Source organism: Carettochelys insculpta, chromosome 1 (genome assembly GCF_033958435.1).
Source record: "Carettochelys insculpta isolate YL-2023 chromosome 1, ASM3395843v1, whole genome shotgun sequence".
NCBI classification, from domain to species: Eukaryota; Metazoa; Chordata; order Testudines; family Carettochelyidae; genus Carettochelys; species Carettochelys insculpta.
The window spans coordinates 316,507,448-316,527,441 of record NC_134137.1 but is presented as its reverse complement, the minus strand read 5'-3'; the positions used below and the strand labels follow the sequence as shown (position 1 = coordinate 316,527,441).

General features: G+C 43.4%; 1 protein-coding gene across 4 annotated transcripts in view; it reads left to right on the top strand.

The window, feature by feature from the left end:
- Positions 1-19,994, top strand: part of MON2 (MON2 homolog, regulator of endosome-to-Golgi trafficking) — a 175,966-nt gene that overhangs the window by 59,536 nt on the left and 96,436 nt on the right. For all 4 annotated transcript variants that reach the window (XM_075013786.1, XM_075013775.1, XM_075013765.1 and 1 more), the window contains exons 11-13: positions 5,243-5,396; positions 14,480-14,712; positions 15,867-15,948. In XM_075013786.1, coding sequence (XP_074869887.1) covers positions 5,243-5,396; positions 14,480-14,712; positions 15,867-15,948 — 469 coding nt within the window. The remainder of the gene's footprint in view (positions 1-5,242; positions 5,397-14,479; positions 14,713-15,866; positions 15,949-19,994) is intronic.

Genomic DNA, 19,994 nt, shown 5'->3' with positions numbered 1-19,994 from the left:
TGAACCAACCGATACAGCTGCCTGTCCTCTTTCCCCCAGAACCATATCACAGCAACAGGGAGGTGATTCTGCACATACAGTAAGGGCTCAGAGTAGGTGACCCCGCTCTTATGCATCTGACCCTGACACACACACACACACACACACCCACACACCCACCCACCCCCCGGTTTAAACCACCTGCAAATGGCTCTGGTTCAAGCTGCCCCTGTGCGGCTCTGACGCAACCTCACTGCCAGCTCACAAGCTGCCTTCCCCCCACCCCCAAAAGCTGTGGCTCCACTGCGACCTCCCCACCAGCTCACGAGCTGCCCTCCTGCTCGCTCTTCCACCCCGTGCAGCTCCAGTGCAACCCCCACCAGCTCACGAGCTGCCTGCGCCGCCCCCTCCCCCCCGCCCCCCGCCGTGGCTGGCTTATGAACTGCCCACCCGCCTCTGCCCTGCTCAGCTTTCAGCTTCAGTGCAACACCCCCCCCGCCCCCACTGGCTCACAAGCTGCCTGTGTCCCCCTGCCCTCCCCGCCAGCTCATAAGCTGCCTGCTCACCCCCCCCCCCCCAGTGCAGCTCTGGTGCAACCCCCCACTGGCTCACGAGCTGCCCTCACCTTCCCCCTGCGTGGCTCCGGTGCTACCCCCGCCGCCAGCTCAGGAGCTGCCTGACCCGCCTGGCTCTGGTGCAGCCCCCCCCTGCTGGCTCACCACCTAGGCATGGCTCTGGTTTTGGCTAAACTCCTCCCCCCCTCCCCCCCCCGCAGCCCAAACTTAGCCCCCGTGCACAACTCCACCCCTCACCCCCCTGCAATCCTAACCCACCCCAGGCTTAGCTCCTCCCTGCCTGCTTCCACAGCCCCAACCTACTGCCAGGCTTAACCCTCCCCAGCTACCACCCCCAGCCCAGGACTTACCTTTCTGCTGCTTCCCCGGCTGCAGAACATGTGTTCTGCTGGGGAAAAAGCCAGACCCCAACTTGCACAAAATTCAGGTTAACGCGAGCGTGCGTGGAAAGGAACCCTCGCATACTCTGAGACCTTAGTGTATTAGATATTAGAAGAATGCTATATTTTTACTTAGACAAGACTTTAAGAAATCCCCTTTCCTCTTCATTTTGGTCACTGAAAGATCCAAAGGTTATGCATTATTGCCTCAAAAACTATCCAGATAGCTCTCAGATAGCATAAATCTCTTAGCAAAGAAGCAAACTGTTGCCTCCATGCAGAGTCTGTATGCACTCCATGAGGCCATTTTCTGTCTGAGTTGCATTCCTTAAAGATGTCCCTATCTTAGAAATCTGCAGAGCAGCAACTTGGACTTTTCCCCATACTTTTGCAAAATGTTATGTGTTAACGAGAGATTCAGCTCTGATGCCATATTTCGCTCCTCAGCACTTTCTGTAGTAACAGTCTCCACTCTGAAGTCCCAGCCCTCCATGGGGGACACTGGTTTGAAACCTTCTACAGTGGAACATCCATAGGGACACTATTTGAAGAAGAAAGAGGAAGTTATTCACCTTATGCGATAACAGTGGTTCTTTGAGGTGCACGTCCCTGTGCATGCTACACAGTCAGCCCTCCTGCTCTCTACTTCAGAGTTCTCAATATAGGTCTCTGCAGAACAGAAAGAACTGAGTGGGATTCACTTGCACAGTGCTGGATAGTCTTGAGGCAGAGGGCGAGGGAGGGGCAGCACATGTGTTGGCTTAATGGACACTGCTACCTGCACTCCTGGATAAGAAGGGCTCAGATACACTTACAGTGGAGTGTCAGTAGTGGGACACATCTTGAAGATCCTTTACTCAGTTTGTGTAACTTGTTGTCAGCTGTCTCAGCTCTGCAGTGGGAAACTTTACAAAAAGCTGAGGCTAATCGAAGTCACTAGAAAAGTAGATTCACATTTGTCATGCCTCTGCTCAGTCACTGTCGAAACTATTTGTGCGTTATATGGCAAGTTGCAGCAGGCTTTGCAAGAGTGAATGTGTTAGTCAGATGAAATCTAGAGTGTTGAGGTGAGGCAAAGATGCCCTCAGTGGCTGTAGAACATTCTTCATGACTCCCAGGTAGCCCCTTCTAAGGTTGATGCTCTGTTGGGTACTAGGCTCTTTGAGCTGGGAAGCAAATGGCTACCTACAGCTTTGGTTGAAATAAGTTCACTGGACATTGTCGAGAGTGGATACTCTGTGGAGATGTGCAAAAATCCTAATGCCGGTCTCAGGAAAGCCATGGAAATGCCAGAAAATGAATGAGTGCATATTGTGATCTGAAGTAGGTGATGTGGTATGAAACATAGGAAGGAGCTAGCGATAGGGACGGTATTTGTCTTCCTTGCTGAAAGGCTATGACTGTCAGACTTAGCTTGACCAAGCATTGCCTATTCTGATATGTCTGCTTCACAAAAGAGGTCTGCTATTGCAAAAACAAGTCTCAACTAGCACCAGAAAGGCTCAAAATTGGTATTTGAATGAATTGATTCTCAGTCTTATGGACCATAGATATCAACCAATCATGTCTGTCCCTCCCCCAGCCCTCCTTGCTGGTTGAAGAGAAGTGAAGTCCATTGTTTAGCTACCACATTAAACAAGTGAAACTTGGGGATTGGCTGTATTAGGGGTCAGCAACCTTTCTGAGGAGGAATGGATAAATTAGACCTTTTGACCTCTATGTACACCCAAAGTGCCTTTGATACTATTTAAAGCCCTCGTGCTTTCTGGGACCCCACTCTTTATATACCCCTCTGAAACCCCTCCCCCCCAATTTATGCCTCTGATGAAGTGGGTCTTTGCCCGTAAAAGCTTATGCTCCAAAATATCTGTTAGTCTATAAGGTGCCACAAGACTTCTTGTTGTTCTTTAAAGACACTAGTAGTCCTACTTTGAACAACTTCATTAATAAATAAGATGTGGAGCTTTACCGTTTAGGTGGTGGTTGGTAACAACATCTTTTGTTAATCTGCAGGTGGCATGGCTTTCAAGCAAGCTCCTGGCTGCATGGGGAAGGAGGGGCAGGGCTGAGCTCCCACCTTGCATTCTGATGAAAATAAGCTCATGTGCCACTCTTGGCACCTGTGCCGGTGGGTTGCTGACCCCGATCTATCTATATGAACCCTGTATAAATGTACTCCTCACTAGGAATTCATTGGGACCTTGCTCCTGCATGCCAAAAGTTCCCTAGTGCTCTGTGATCCTCTCCTATTAGAAAGCAAGGTAGATCAAAGTGCCTTAGGGAATTTTTAGTACATGGACAATTAGAGTGTGGTTCTCTAATGTGGAGTGCATTTACATCCTGCTTGCCATGAACAAGGCGTTCAGTTACACAAGCCCATAGCTTGAGTTTCCCACATAAGGGTTCTAATATGGTTGTAACAGTGTGTCTAAACAAAAGGGTAAGTCTCTGAATTATAGACTGTAATGTACTCAACGTGTTTAAGAAAAAAGAATCTTGCACAAATATAATCCAAGATTAGAGAATTTAATTCCCTGTTTTAGAGAACTATTTCAGTTTAACCCTTGGGACAGGGGTCTTACTTAACAGGAAGTTTACTTTGATACTCCAGGCTGTCAAGTGTATGAAATTGGGAGATTTCTTGATGAGATCTATTATTGTACTTTGAATTCAGACAGGTTTGTTCTTACAGCTGTGGTAAAACTCATTCTTGAAGTAAATTCAGGATTTTTTTCCATTTTTGTGTCGCGCAACACGTTCCAATTTGTACAAGCACAGACAAATTCAGGGCAGAGAAATCTGATCCCTGTAATTAGGTCTGCTATGTGATCATGTGGCCCTTAATAAATAAATTCACCATATTCTGCATTTTGGTGGTACAGTGGTATTTTTGCAAAAGTCTTCTCTGTATCTCCGTGCCCACAGAGGATATATAATTTATATCTTTTTGGGTGTCCATATTTAAAGGACTTTCCTACTTTTTACCCAGATGAGAGGCACATTGTTTCTTTTAATGGGGTTGTAAGATATCTCAAATCATAAAGTGGTGAAGGTAAAGAAAATGTACTTGTGCTTACCTGTAAACTCCATTCTTCAAGCTGTAAGGCCCACAGATCCAGCCCTCCCAGAGACAAATATATCATCCAAGATAGGGATGTAAATTGATATGCAAAAATCAAGTTTATTTCATTGAGCTTTTTCTTCAAAATATAATTATCAGTCTGTAAATTAACCAAGTAGATGGGACTCATCTAGGATGTGGAAGTCCTGTCAACCATAGAGAACTGAAAGGGACAGGGTATTCCCCTGCTACCTCTGACTAACAAGTCTGATTGGGCTACCAGGCTGTAAATAGATTGAAAGATCCATTGTAATGGAGGGACTTACTAATCAGAGGAAAATTTCAGGTAAGCACAAGCACTTTCCTATTCTTGATGTGCATATTACTTTTTATTTTAGGGAGATTTTGAGCCTTCACTGAGAAGAGTTGAGTGATTATATGTAATTAAGCTAAATTACGTGGGGTTTAATATATCTTCAAGCAAGGAATAGAATGAGACAGTCTGTTGCTGGTAATGTTTAATCATTGGTCTGCTATAGGCCTTGGCCTCCAGTTTTGACATAAATAGCGTGGTGAGATGCTTGTGCATGATAGGAAATTAAGACCTCTGTACATAAAGGGTATGCCTGCACTAATAAATGAAGGGTTGATTGTAGCATGGACAGGTGGTACCCTTGTTAACTTTAATCTAGCTAGCATGAGCAACACTTGCAGAATAGGTATGCAGGCATGGGCTTTGGCACTGGGCTAGCAACTCAAGTACAAATGCAAGGTCCCTCAAGGGCTTGTAGTCCAGTTACTAGCCTGTGGCCATTATATCGTTACAATTTATCTAGCTGTGCTGTTACATTTGACAGAAGTGTAAACCTAAAATGAAACTACTATGTTAAACTTATTTATATATTTATCCAATTTAATGGTAATTTAGTAATCTCCTTTTTATTCCAACATCTATCACAGAGCTCGTTGTCAAATGTTTTGAGCTCTTCCTTGGAAGATGTTATAGAAATACACAATATTTTATATTCTGAAATATTTTATATAGTGGTGTTCCCTTTAACTAAGAAACACATACACAATAGATCTCACTTTAGCCATCAGGTTGCACTCAAAAGTTGAGAAATTATCAGCCATGTTCTTGCATTACTGTGTGAATATCTTTACAGACAATGAAATACAGAAAAAGAATTTATTCTACTTAAAATTAAAAACATACTTATTCTTCTTTGTTTTTGTTCAAATTATAGGAAGCAATACATCTGGTGCTGCAGCCTCCACACAAACCAATTCAGGAATGCTGGGAATGGGTGGAGGTGTGTCGGTATTGCCTGCATTTGAATATCGGGGCACCTGGATCCCTATACTCACTGTAACAGTACAAGGCAGTGCTAAAGCTACATAGTAAGTAGTCAAACACTAAGATCTTGCTGAAAATGAAATTTTGGGAATAAACATCTGCCTGTTGATTGTGTAATTATTCTTGCATTTGTAATAGTAAAATTCATTGTGTAGCTGATTTAGTCCTATTGTGGATTTTCTTCTTGATGCCTGTATGATGATCTGACCTACTCTGTGTAATTGGGATTCAGACCCAATACTTCTCATCATTTGTTCTTTGCTATGCCATTGCCGTGCTAATTCTGCACCTTTCCATCGCTTCAGTACAATAAACAATAATTCTTTAATGTTAATAGGAGTTATAGTAGCTTTTTTTTCTGCAATAACAAGGGAGTGGCAATAGATGCACTAGTAAATAATTTTTGTGCAGTATCCTATCTTTAATTTCAGTTGAAATAAAAATACTGGCTATCTTGGTGAAATATTTGTTGAATTACCACTTTAAGTGATATTGTAGCATATGGGTCGATATGATACAAAGAGTGAATTACAATTGGTACTTAACATGAGTGGCCATTAGATCATGACTGGAGACATTATGTATCAATAGTTTTTCAAACTTCAGGACAAGAATCCATATCTTACAGTTACGTAATTCAGCTGGTTAGTCTCTTGAAACAATGCCAGTTCCCTGTGGCAGTAATTAGGGATGACGATTACCAGTTTTGGTTAAAGCTGGCACACTGCTTCATACCTGCTGGTCCCACAGCAAGTGAGGGCGCACCAGAGCAGCTGGAGCAGCTCTGGTCTGCAACAGCCTGGGTTTATTAGAGGTGTAATAGTAGTCTGTATGGTAGACAATGTTTGTTTCAACAAGGAAATTTAGTAAATACTGTCTAACTTACCTTGCTGCTTCTAGGGATTGCATTTTTTTAAAACTAAAAGTATGTTAACTATGAATCCTGATTTATATTTTGGCCAACAGTTACAGCCTTCTGCTTTTTCCCCTTTCCTTCTCTTTCTCTGGAACTCTGCCGCTAAAATCTTCATCTTCTGGTGTTCCAACCATAACCCACCCCTCACCATTTAAGCCATTCATTTACTCTGACTGTGGTCATATTGATTTCCTTATGTGACAAACTCTATAAAGAATTGTCCCCAGTCTGTGTATCAACTGTGATCTCCTTCTGTTCCCCTGCTTACACTCTTAGATTAAGCGATCATGTAGCATTTTAAAGACTAACAAATTTATTAAGTTATGAGCTTTCCTGGGTAAGACCTACTTCTTGCAATGAGTTGAGTAGACTCTTAGAATCCATGGTTTTTATTGCGAGGAGAAAGGTAAAGGAAGGAGGGAGCAAAAACGGGGGAGGTGTTAGCTGTCACTATAGGAAGAGGAGACAAAGACAATTATGTTAAGTAGGATGTGTCTTATGTAGGATGTAAGATATGCTTTGTTTGCTGGTCTTTCTAGTGACAGGTAACGTGCCCTCCCCACCCTTTCCCTTCTCTTTCCTCCCTGTATATAAGCCCTTGATTCTAAAATTCTACTCCAGTAATCTAAGGAAGTGTGTCTTACCCACAAAAGCTCATGACCTAATAAATTTGTTAGCCTTTAAGGTGCTACATGACTGCCACGACTAACATGGCTACACCTTCGTTTTGGGTTAATAGGAATCTCTAGTGACTCTCCCCACATATTCTTCACCTTCATTTGTAGGACATCTGTCCTGGGGGTAGAAGGACTCAACTGTCATCTTTTCTTGTCTGTGTTTACTTCTGTAAATATCCTAGCAGGGCTATTTGGGATGGTAACAGAGAGGGTTTGGACTCTTCCCACATAGCAGACATCCCTATTGGGATGGAACTGAGAGATCTCCAGAGCAGTTGATTTGAGTTAATGCTCCATTAAGATAATAGGTTGGTGCAGGTTCGGGCAAACATTAGCTACATTTAATTCTGCATTTTCAAAGTATCAGTTGCATTCATTAAATAGGAAGTCTGTTTAGTGACTAATGTATAGAACTATAGACCTCAGATGGATGATGAAAGGGCAAGGGCTGGGAATAAGGACAAACGTCTCTCCTATCTCCCCTTGGAGGAAAGACCTTGCCCTGCTATTGCTGCACTATCTCCTGGGTACGAGGCCTGCCCATTAGGACCTTTGCACCTGGCCATCAGCGTTGACAATGCTGTTGTTGAATGCCAGGTTGGTATCCTACAAGATATCTATCTTCCATGATTTAGTCCTGGATAAAGGTGCTGACTTGTCTTGTATTACTGAGACCTAGCTGGGAGTGAAGGGAGGTGTTGATCTTTTCCAGTTGTGCCTAGCTGGGTTCTCAGGACAGCAGCAGCTGCAGCTTGGCGGTCACGGAGGTGAGGTGGCAGTTGTCTGTTGGGCTACAATCTCACTGACTAGGGCATTGGTTCAACAAAGTGTTAGGTTTGAATGGTTGTACCTGATTTTGGGTGGTCAGGATAAGTTGAGTGTTTTACTTGTATATTGTCCACCTTGTTGCACAGCAGATGCTCTGCTTGAGCTGACCAAGGTGGCCTCAGACATGGTGTTGAGGACCCCAAGGCTTTTGGTCTTTGAGAACTTTAATATTCATGCCAGGACTGTCTTGTCTGGTCCAGTCTGAGATTTTATGGATAGTATGACAACGGTAGGTCTATCCCAAGGCATAACTGTCCCCATGCATGTTAAAGGTCATACACTTGATCTAGTCTTTCGGACCAAGGGTGATAGAGTTCTTGGGGTAAGGGATGTGGTTATTCCCTTTGTCATGGACTGATCCCTACCTTGTCATATTTAGACCATCTGTTGACCTTCCCCTCCACAGAGGCGGGGGACCAATTAATATGGCTTGCCCTCATAGACTGATGGAGCTGGAGGGCTTCCTGAAGTCACTGAGATTTTACTCAGCCATTATGGCAAATGGTCCTGTCAATGCCCTAGTCAATATATGGAACACGGAGGTAGCCCAAACAGTTGACATGGTAGCTCCTCAGCACCCTCTTTGAGCTAGCTGAGCCAATTTTGCTCCGTGGTTCTCTGGGGAGCTGATGATGTCAGAACAATCTCTGTGACTGCTAGAATGCCATTGGAAGAGAACTAGAGCTGAGCCTGACTGATTTCAGATTAGAGCTGAATTGCGAGCTTACTTTGTAACTGTGCTGACAGTGAAGAAAACCTGTTTTCCCATCTGTATTGCATCTGCACAAAGCCATCCAGCAGAACTGTTTTGTGTGGTGCAGGGCCTCTTACAGTCTGGCATTTAAGATGAAATGGAGGCACTTTTGGCTTCCCACTGTGATGAGTTTGCGTAGCACTTTGCAGCTAAGGTTGCTTGCGCTTGATCTGACTTGGACTCTGGCTGCTCTGTAGGTTGGGCACATAGGCCATGTCTACACTAGCCCCAAACTTTGAAATGGCCACACAAATGGCCGTTTCGAAGTTTACTAATGAAGCGCTGAAATGCATATTCAGCACTTCATTAACATGCGGGTGGCCGCGGCACTTCGAAATTGATGCTCATGGGAAAAAGGGGACTTCGCCCATCAGCTCATGGGAATAAGGGGACTTCGAAGTAAGAGGGGTCCTTTTGAAAAGGAGCCCTGTCGGGACAAGCCGTGCGGCGGCGAGGTGCATCAATTTCGAAGTGCCGCGGCTGCCCCCATGCTAATGAAGCGCTGAATATGCATTTCAGCACTTCATGAGTAAACTTCAAAATGGCCATTTGCGTGGCCATTTCGAAGTTTGGGGCTAGTGTAGACATGGCCATAATGTGTTGAGTGCACCATCCGGTCATTCTTCTTTGGAACAGTTTCAGTTATTGCACACCGAGGACATGGACGAGGTTTTTGGACTGCGTCTGGCCACATGCTCACTTGACCCCTGCCCTTCTGGGCTCATTATATCTAGCCAGGAAGGGATCACTGGTTGGTTCCAGAAGATTATTAATGCTTCTTTTAGATCTGGTATAGTTCCCACTGCCTTGAAAGAGGTCTATGTTAAAGCCATTACTTAAAAAGCTTTCTCTGGACCCATGTGATCTGCATAACAATTGCCTAGTTGCTAATATTTCATTTTGGGCAAAGTGCATTGCAAGTTTAGGCATTCTTCGAGGAAACGGACTTCTTAGATCCATTTCAGTCTGGCTTTAGGCTGGGTTTTAGAACATAAGAATGGCCATACTGGGTCAGACCAAAGGTCCATCGAGCCCAGCATCCCATCTGCCGACAGTGGCCAATGCCAGGTGCCCCAGAGAAGGAGAACAGAAGACAATGATCAAGTGATTTATCTCCTGCCATCCATCTCCTGCCCTTGTTCTGAAGGCTAGGGCACCATACTTTATCCCTGGCTAATAGCCATTTATGGACCTAACCTGCAAAAATTTATCAAGCTCTTTTTTAAACCCTAATAGAGTCCTGGCCTTCACAGCCTCCTCGGGCAAGGAGTTCCACAGGTTGACTGTGCGCTGTGTGAAGAAAAATTTCCTTTTATTAGTTTTGAACCTACTACCCATCAATTTCATTTGGTGTCCCCTAGTTCTTGTATTATGGGAAAAGGTAAATAATTTTTCTATATTCACTTTCTCCACACCATTCATGATTTTATATACCTCTATCATATCGCCCTTCAATCGCCTTTTTTCCAAACTGAAAAGTCCCAGTCTCTCTAGCCTCTCCCCATATGGGACCCTTTCCAAGCCCCTAATCATCTTAGTCGCCCTTTTCTGAACCTTTTCTAATGCCAATATATCTTTTTTGAGGTGAGGAGACCACATCTGCACGCAGTACTCGAGATGTGGGCGTACCATAGTTTTATATAGGGGAAGTATGATATCTTTTGTCTTATTATCGACCCTTTTTTAATAATTCCTAACATCCTATTTGCCTTACTAACTGCCGCTGCACACTGCGTGGATGTCTTCAGAGAACTATCCACTATAACTCCAAGATCCCTTTCCTGATCTGTCGTAGCTAAATTTGACCCCATCATGTAGTACGTGTAATTTGGGTTATTTTTTCCAACATGCATTACCTTACACTTACCCACATTAAATTTCATTTGCCATTTTGCTGCCCAATCACTCAGTTTGCTGAGATCTTTTTGTAGTTCTTCACAATCCCTTTTGCTTTTGACTGTCCTGAACAACTTGGTGTCATCTGCAAACTTTGCCACCTCACTGCTTACCTCATTTTGTAGATCATTGATGAACAAGTTGAACAGGATCGGTCCCAGGACTGACCCCTGGGGAACACCTCCTCCATTGTGAAAATTTACCATTTATTCCCACCCTTTGTTTTCTGTCTTTTAACCAATTCCCGATCCATGAAAGGACCTTTCCTCCTATCCCATGACCACCTAATTTACATAAAAGCCTTTGGTGTGGGACCGTGTCAAAGGCTTTCTGGAAATCTAGGTATATTATATCCACTGGGTGCCCCTTGTCCGCATGTTTATTAACCCCTTCAAAGAATTCTAATAGATTAGTTAGACACGACTTCCCTCTGCAGAAACCATGCTGACTTTTGCCCAACAAAAGTTCAGTTTGGAACTGAAACCATCTTGGTGGATGACCTATGCTGAGAGAAACAGGGAATGCATCCCTGTTAATCCTCTGGGACCTCCCAGTGGCTTTTGATACCATTGACCATGGTATCCTTCTGCAACGCCTGGCAGGTGAGTGTTGGAGGCACTGTTTTGCAGTGGTTCTGGTCTTACCTGTTGGGGCGTTTTCAGAAGGTGGAACTAGGGGACTGTTATTTGACCCTGTACAATTGTGCTATGGGGCCCTGCAAGGTTCTATCTTGTCCCTATGCTGCCTAACATCTGCATGAAGCCACTGGAAGAAGTCATAAGGAATTTTGGAGGATGGTGCCACCAATATGCAGATGATACCGAAATCTATTTCCCTGTGACACCAGAACCAGATATGTTGGTTACTGATTTGAACCTGAATAGTCACAGTGAAGTAGCTATGTTAGCCTGTATTTTCACAAAACAAAAAAATTAGCCATGTAGCACTTCAAAGACTAAAAGAATAATGTGTTAGGTGATGAGCTTTTGTGGGACAGACCCATTTCATGTCTGTCTGGAGTTGGTGAGGGACTGGATGAAGTCTAGTAAGCTGAAACGGAATCCAGATAATACTGAGGTCTTGTGGATCAGGAAACCATATGTTCAAGAATGTGGCATGGTACCTGTTATAGATGGGGCTACTCTTGCCCTGAAAGAACAGTATGCAGCTTGGGAGTCATCCTGGACCCTTTTTTAACATTTGAAAATCAAATTTCTTCGGTGGCTAGGAGTGCTTTTGGGCAACTTCATCTGATCTACCAGCTGCGATCCTTCCTGAGCAAGCATGACTTGGCCACAGTGACCCACGCTCTTGTTACATCTCAACTGGATTATGGTAATACACTTTTTATGGGGCTTCTTTAAAGAGTCTTCAGAAACTTCAACTGGTCCAGAATGCAGCTGCCAAAGTTTTAACTAACACTTGCCATGCAGAGCACATTATGCCAATGCTCCAGCAGCTGCGCTGGCTTCCATTGTGTTTCCAGGCACAATTTAAGATGCTGGTTATGACTTGTAAAGCTGTGAATGGGTTGGGTCCACAGTATCTAAAGGACTGTCTTCTCCTGTATGAACCTGCCCAGAGATTGAGGTCATCTGGGGAAGCTCTTCTCAGTGTTCCCCCGACTTAACATCTATGTGTAGCAGGACCTTCTCAGCCTTTGTTCTCAGGCTGTGGAATTCTCTTCTCTGGGATATTCACATGGCGCCAACCTTAGTATTGTTTCAGTGCCAGGCTAAAACCGCCCTTTTAATTTATGCTTTTATTGATGATTGAATTTGTGTGTGTATATATGTGTTCCTCCTTTTGAGATGTTTTAGTAGGTTTTATATCCCTTTTGGGGTTTTCTATTTTTAAATCTTTTTATATATTCTTATATTGTAGGATGCCTATCTGTAAAAGTAGGATGTCTTCCTTACCTCAAAGGTGTGTTGTGAGGATAAAATTAGTTACTGTGAAGCACTCAAACACTACTATAATGAGAGCTACATAAGTGTCTAGATAGATGTGGCCTCAAAATAGAAGTATTAAAAAGAGTGATTTAGTTGTATAATTCTAGTAGTTAGGTTCATGTGTGTGTTCATATATGCTTGTGCTTTAATCTGATGTGCTGCCTAATCTCATAACCTGATCCTACTCATTTTGTCTTCTCCCTCATGAGATTGTACCTCTTTTTAGATTGTCCTTTGTTCTAACACCAGTCTCCTCCTCCTTTTTTACAGTTATCTTTTCAAATCCTTCTCACTTCCCTCACTTAACTTCCACTCCAGAGCAACTGTACCACAGAAATTAAATCTATCACCAAAACATTACAGCAGTCTGAATTTTTTTAAAATATTGTTTATTCTGTAGAAGTTCATCTTTCTTCCCTGTTAAACTCTCACATCCATTGTGTCTGTAATTCTGTGTGATTATTAGTTGATTTTATAACCTGTTTATATGAAAAATAAAAATCATTGGTTTAAAGTATTCCACTTGTTCCGTATATAACAATGTAGAGTGATTTAAATTGAGGTGCTTAAATTATTTAAATCACTAGATTTAAAAAAAAGAAACATTGATTTTAAACTGAGTTGAAAATTTGTGCTGCTTCAACTTCAGGTTAAACTTTATACAAAATAAAATATCAATGCTGTGTTCTGTATGTCACTACTGATAGGATGTCTTAATTGAAAACTACTATAGACAAAAAAATATTGAAAATTAAGGTCCATGTTTGACAAATACATTAAGTAGTCCCTTTGACTTCGGAGGGACTATTTATCATGTTAAACTAATGGGCACATCAGCATTTTCAGCATAATTATATGCTGTAGTTACATTTTTATTGTACTTTTCTTAGTTGCATCACACCTTTTGTTGCTTCAAAGCAAACCTGCTGTAGTATTAACATGAAAAGTTATTTAGACTTTTAATACATTAACAAAGTCTTTATGAACTTTTTTATACAAATCAGAATTTCCAAAAAACCCAGCAACCTGTTATTTATGTGTCTGAGTTTCATTGACTTCATGCTGAAGGAAGAATGTGACCTAGTTGGAGCATTTCACTGTTTTAAATGAGACATTTCTTAAAGACCCACACCCCTTTGTAAAATCTCAAAAGTCACCAACAATTTTACAAGTATAAAATATTGTTGGCAATACAATTCTATAGATGGAGAGAGAGAGAGACATTTGTTATTTAAAATTTGATTTTGAATTTTAAAAATTTTATTTTGCCAACCCTGTTATATATCAGTTGGAGTACCACAATGTAACATGATAAATCTGAATATCCTTTTTCTTGAGTCTGAAGTTCAACTGTTCACGATTTAATCTACAATGCTACACTCTTCCTGTTCTCTCTTCCCTCTGTGCTGACCAGCTCTGTGCTGTGTTTGAGTCAGCTAGGGAACAGCAGGAGAAGAGAGGCAATGAGGCTGGAACTGTAAAATAAACAGAGATGTTTTGGTCACATGATACCCAGCACTGACCAATGTAACATTAATTTTGTACAGTAAATCCAGAAGGTGTATGTATACTTGTGCAACCAGTCAAATACAATACGATAGTTTAGCCAGAGACTGATCGTCTGTTTTGAAGGGTTATAGGTGGGATTTTTGTAATTTGTTTAATTTGTGGTGATTTTCAGAACTATTATCACCTTTGTTCAGATTTCTGGAATCTGTAAGTGGTATGTTTGTGGTATTGTGGTTTGTTTTGAGTTTAATGTGGTAAGAATAAAAATGAAGTGACTCATTTTGTGAAATTTTTGTAAATATGTTAGAAATCAGTCAAATATTTATTGCCAGAGATTTGTATTCTCAGCATCCTACTACTTTTATAGTTAATCACATTTTAATTAGTTGTGGGTGTATTTCATGCAAGAATATTTTTGTACTCCTTTAAAACTCCTTTTTTAGGTTATTTCAGGACCTTTTGATGATTTCATAGTGAGCAAGTAGTGGGAGTATTGTCAGTTTATTTGATCAAATTTTTGTTGCTATTTATTAGTTCATTCTACTACTTCGTTAGTGTTGCTATTAAATATTTCGTAATGTTTTTCATCTTTCAGCCTAGAAATGCTGGATAAAGTAGAGCCACCTACTATTCCTGAAGGTTATGCCATGTCTGTGGCATTCCACTGTTTACTGGATCTTGTCCGTGGTATTACTACCATGATTGAAGGAGAGTTAGGACAGGCTGAAACAGACAATCAGACCATGACTGAAGCAACTTCATCACCAACCCAGTCTTCGGAGCAGCAAGATTTGCAGTCAGTATCTGACCAAACTGACAAGGAGCTAGGTATATAAAAATGCAAAATACTATGTTAAGAGAAATCTCATAATTAAATGCCTGAATTTTTAAATATATTTAGTTTATTTTAGAAGTCTTAAATGGAGTTTTGTAGAAGTGTCCTGCCAGCTCCATAGTTAAGGTTGCTTTCATATTTACACTTGAAGCAGGATCTCTCTTTCATAATTACTAGTAAGTTTCTGAGTTTAATATACTAACTTTTTGGGGCAAAAGAATTTAATTTTAGTCACATTATTAAGTAACTTTGACAGGACATGCTTGTGAAAATTCTCTAATTTTTTTCCGATAACAGTTGCATTTTGGTAGCTGTGTGGCATCAGTCTCTGGGAAACTCTTCAGTTATGTGCATGTTCTTGGTTTTGTGCTTACACATCAGACATAAGACTCTTTTTCAATTTTATTTTCCTGTGTTGCTATATACTTATTTTCTCTGTTCAAGGAAAGGCAATAAAACAAGTTCTGCTAGTTAGGTCTATTCTCCAGTACTACTTGTTGCTCCTGCTGTCCTCAATATTATGTAGCATAAAAATCCTGAAAAGTCAGACATCACAGTTACTAGGAGTATTGGGTGGCAGGGCATATGCCTTTGGAGGAGGTCTCTGGCAGCAGAGGGCAAGATAGAGATTCTGGAGAAATGAAGAATCTGATGAAACAAAATGGAGCTATGAGTAGGGAGTGGGGAAGGGGAGCCTAATTAGAAGCCTAGAGCAGGAACAGCTGTGGTGCGAGGAGCTGATTGGTGAAGCAAAGGGTGATGAGCTCATTTTCTGGGCATAAAAATACTGTATTGCAGCTGAATATACCAGGAAGCTGAGGCAGTAGTGCTGTGTGCCCGTGTGCACAGGCATCAACAGTCGGTATTGCCATCCTAGCTGTGGAAGTTATGGGTATCTTATCAAGACAGATCAGCTCTTCAGCAAATCCAGAGCTCCTGGTGGTGTTGCTGTCATGGCTCCACATGTGACTAGTATTTTGTTTAGCAGAATATAAAGGTAGTTTTGGCCTATACATTATTAACCTGAAAAAAATCCAAAAGCTAACACTTGTGCATTTGTTCCAACAGTTATTCAATAAACTTCCACTATCTATAAAATATTTTGGCACAATAAAATAGCACTATAAAATGTTATTTTTCTTTTAAGTTAACAGAGCTGTTTGGGAAGAAATGGTGAATGCATGCTGGTGTGGTCTTCTGGCTGCACTGTCGCTGCTTCTTGATGCCAGGTACTCTCCCTGTGTTAATTTTTGCTGCATCCTTCCTAAAGTTTTTTTACGGTTCTGTACAAAACTGGGCACTAAGTTTTTTGTTTGTTTTTTTTTTTTTGAAGGGGGGGTAGGGAGGTACTGCCGCCACTGCTGCTGCATGGGAAACCTGTCTAGTTGGCGGTCATGGAGGAAGACGCTATTCAGAGGGGCAAGGAATGATTGTAGTGGTGACTGTGATTTAAGGAAGGACAGTTTGGCCTCTCAGGAATAATCTGCTTGATGATTCCTAAAAATCTAACAAGTCATATTTCTGTGTGAAATGATAAATATTTTTATTAGAGAAATTATTTTGTTTTACAATTTTTCATTGTCTCAGTTAAAATAACTCACGTATTACATTCTACATCATTTAGTAGTTATTCAGGATCAGGCTAATAGTCAAAGAAATTAGCCATAGATTCTAAATACCTACCCTCTTTTGGTGGTTCTCTTATGTATGTTCTTGGTGTAAAAACTTTTCCATTACATGGGCACTCCATATTTTAATGGACCATAATTCCTCAAGAGTAAGGGATCACTCCTGTACATCCTAGCAATAAAAAATTAGTCATTCTGTTTACTGGATCATTAAATGAGCGAGTGAAGTCATCTCCAGGAAGCTGATACTTTGCCATAAGAGAAATCTATTTAATAATTTCCTCCCCAAACAATCAGATTCTTGGACACATCCATAAAATATGTAAGTATGTTCCCCTTTCTCCTCCCACCCCACAACCACTCCAAAAGAATGCCTCCTAGTAGCAGAAATGAAATGGATCATAACTAGCGTTAGATGCTATCTATACAGTAATTTATATTTTTTTTAAAATTCTTTACAAACTACTCAAATTGAAGATGAACATTCCCTTTCATATACAGAGACCCTCTCAACCTGATTAATGACTTTGTGTCAGTGTCTCTTCCAAATTTTTGTCTGGTTTATTTTCTTATCAACATCTTTCAGGAGAAATTTATACTTCTTCAAGTGATGGCTCATGTGCATTCCAATTTCGGTGTGCTCTGGCACATGTCCAGTTGCCGGAAGCTTTTTTCCCAAGCCAGTAGCCCTAGGGTCGTTGCAGTGCCCCCTGAAGTGGCGTCCTTATGGCAGCCCATATATGCACCACCTGACCTGCCCTCTGCTCAGTTCCTTCTCACCGCACTGTCAGTTGCTGGATCTCCCTCATTGTTGAGTGTTTGCTGGTAGCCTTTACTTTTAAATTAGTTGGTAGTTAGTGAAAACAGTTGTAAATAGTTTAGATAGTTGTCATTCATTTGTAAATAGTTACACTTAGCACTTAGTGAGCTGAGGTGGGACTTTAACCCCCCTGGTTTCCCAAGATTTAAAACCTGCTCAAATGTGGCAAATGAATGCCCAGAAGTGACCCGCATAGGGCTTGCCTGAGCTGCCTCGATGAGGTCCACCTCCAGGAACACTGCTCTATATGCAAGGCCTTCAAGCCTAGAACTTTGAAAGACAGAGCTCAATGGCTGAAGGTACTAGTAATGGAAACAGCCTTGCGCCCAGTTATTTTCCCGGCGGGAGCTCAGAGTGGTGCATTGTCAGTGCAGAGCGCTCCGGCACCATTGGTGCTGTCGGAAGGCTCCTGGTGAAGAGAGCAGGACTGAGCACCTAGCGCCTCGCAGCGCCATAAGGTCCAGTCCCCGCTGCCTCGCAAGAAGAGGAGATGGGACCGGTGTTGATCCCAGGAGAGGAGGAGGAGACGGCAATCCTTGGGAGAGTCCGCCAGATTGCACCGTGACCGGGGTTATGAAGTGTGGGCATCGACTCCAGCGTGAGGCAGGATCCTGTGCTCTCCCAGACTGCCCTCGATGCTGGAGGCCTTTAGCGAAGCACAAGGCCTCCTGCACATAACGATGCCGCTACAGATGCCACACTAGGAGCCTTCATTGCCCCAAATACAGGTATCTGAACAATCTCTGGGGCCCCGGCATGGTTCCTGACACTAGTGAGACCGCTGCAAATGGTCGCCTCCCTCAGTGCCTTGCATCAGATGGTGCAGGGCACACAGGAGCCATGGGACCCTCGGCACCACTGTGGTCATCGGCATCGGAGTTGGACTCCTTTTACTCCAGCTCAGCTCGGAGTGGGAGTACAAGATCATCCTGGTGTAGTGGACATCAACACCAGCCCCTGACGCTCCTTGGAGCGGAGAATGGCAGATGCCCTGCAATGGCCTTTCTGGACTCTGTGGGTGATCCATGAGGCACAGGGTGGGCTGTGGGACTCCCTGCTAGGGCGCTCACCAGGTGCCAAGATTAGCATGGACTGCTTCGCTGGGAGCACCCCTGTGAGAGCAGGTGTAGTTGTCAGCACCGGCACAGACGGCGGCACTGGTGCAGTCGGCACTGCCCCAAACATGGGCACCCCCCTGCAGGCACCGGGACTTGTGGTACATTAGACATCGGCACCGACAGGACCGGTACCACCCCAGGTGCTGAATGGCCCCGTCATCACAGCACCACACCATATGCCTCTAGAGTGTGCTTCACCTCAGGCACTGAGGACTCAAATAGGGGTACCTGAACCCCCGCCTCTCCCCTGCACCAATGGGCTTGGAGGACGCAATGCCCTTGTCCTCCCCAGATGACGCATTGGCTGGATCCTTTGCATCCCCACTAATGGAGGCTGGAGGCGTGTACCGTACCAACAGTTATTGAGAAGGGTGGCCCAGAGTCTGGGGGTACAAGCAGAAGAGGTCAGGGACGAAATAGACCCTGTCACAAACATTCTGTCAGCATCTGGACCTTCCAGGGTGACGCTGCCCATTATAAAGACAATTGCCAACATAGCAAAGACAGTGTGGCAGACCCCAGCCTCAGCCTTACCCATGGCTAGAAAGAATGAGTCCCAGCCCAGGGCAATGAACATCTGTTCACCTATCCTCCCTCTGACTCTTTGGTTGTAGATGCTGTGAACAACAGGGAGAGATGGGGTCCAAGGCCCTTCCCCTAAAAACAGAGCCAAATGCTTCGACCTGTATGGTAGAGAAGTTTATTCTACAGGTGGTCTCCAGTTAAGAATTGCTAACCAGCAAGCCATGGTTAGCAGATATGCTTATAATATGGCCAGCTCCATGGACCATTTCGCTGAGCTACTCCCACCAGAGACCAAGTCAGACTTTACGGCCCTGGTGCAGGAACAGAGACTCATATCTAGAGCAGCACTGCAGGCCGTGCTAGATGCAGCAGATATGGCCACCAGGGTCATGGCCTCAGGCATAGCCATGAGAAGGGGAGCATGGCTTCAGGTCTCAGGACTCTCGTATGAGGTCCAACAATCCATACAGGACCTCCCCTTTTAGGGCCCCTCCCTATTTTCAGAAAAGACTGATAAGAGGCTTCATAGCATGAAGGACTCAAGGGCCACCCTACGCTTGCTGGGTCTACGTACACCGGCGACCCAGAGGAGGCACTTTACCCTGAGGCCTCAGTCCAGGCAATTCCCACAACAACACCGGGGTGGCAACAGGAGAAGGGGCGGCCATAATAGGAGACATCGGGGTCGCCAGAGACAGGACCAGAGCCACAAAAAACCCCCACCAGGGTCTAAACATCAGTTTTGATGAGGCGGTGGGGAGCGACACCCTGGCCACCCCCACAGTTCCAGCTCAGCGTTTATTTTTGTCCCGCCTATGCCCCTTCTACCATGAATGGTGCAGCATAACGTCAGACCAGTGGGTCTGCCACACGGTAGAAACGGGATATGCTATCCAATTTTCTTCCTACCCCGCTTCCTACCCTCACTCCTATCCCTCTTCAGGGACCCCTCTCACGAGACGTTTCTCAGGCAGGAGGTGAAGGCCCTCCTACAAAAGGGGGCTATAGAGGAAGTTCCCCAAGAATTTCGAGAGCAGGGGTTTTATTCCCATTATTTCCTAATCCTGAAAGCGAAAGGGGCATTATGGCCAGTCTTGGACCTGCATAACCTGAACAAATTTGTGAAAAAGATAAAGTTTAGTATGATATCCCTGGGCATAATTATCCCAATGCTGGAACCGGGT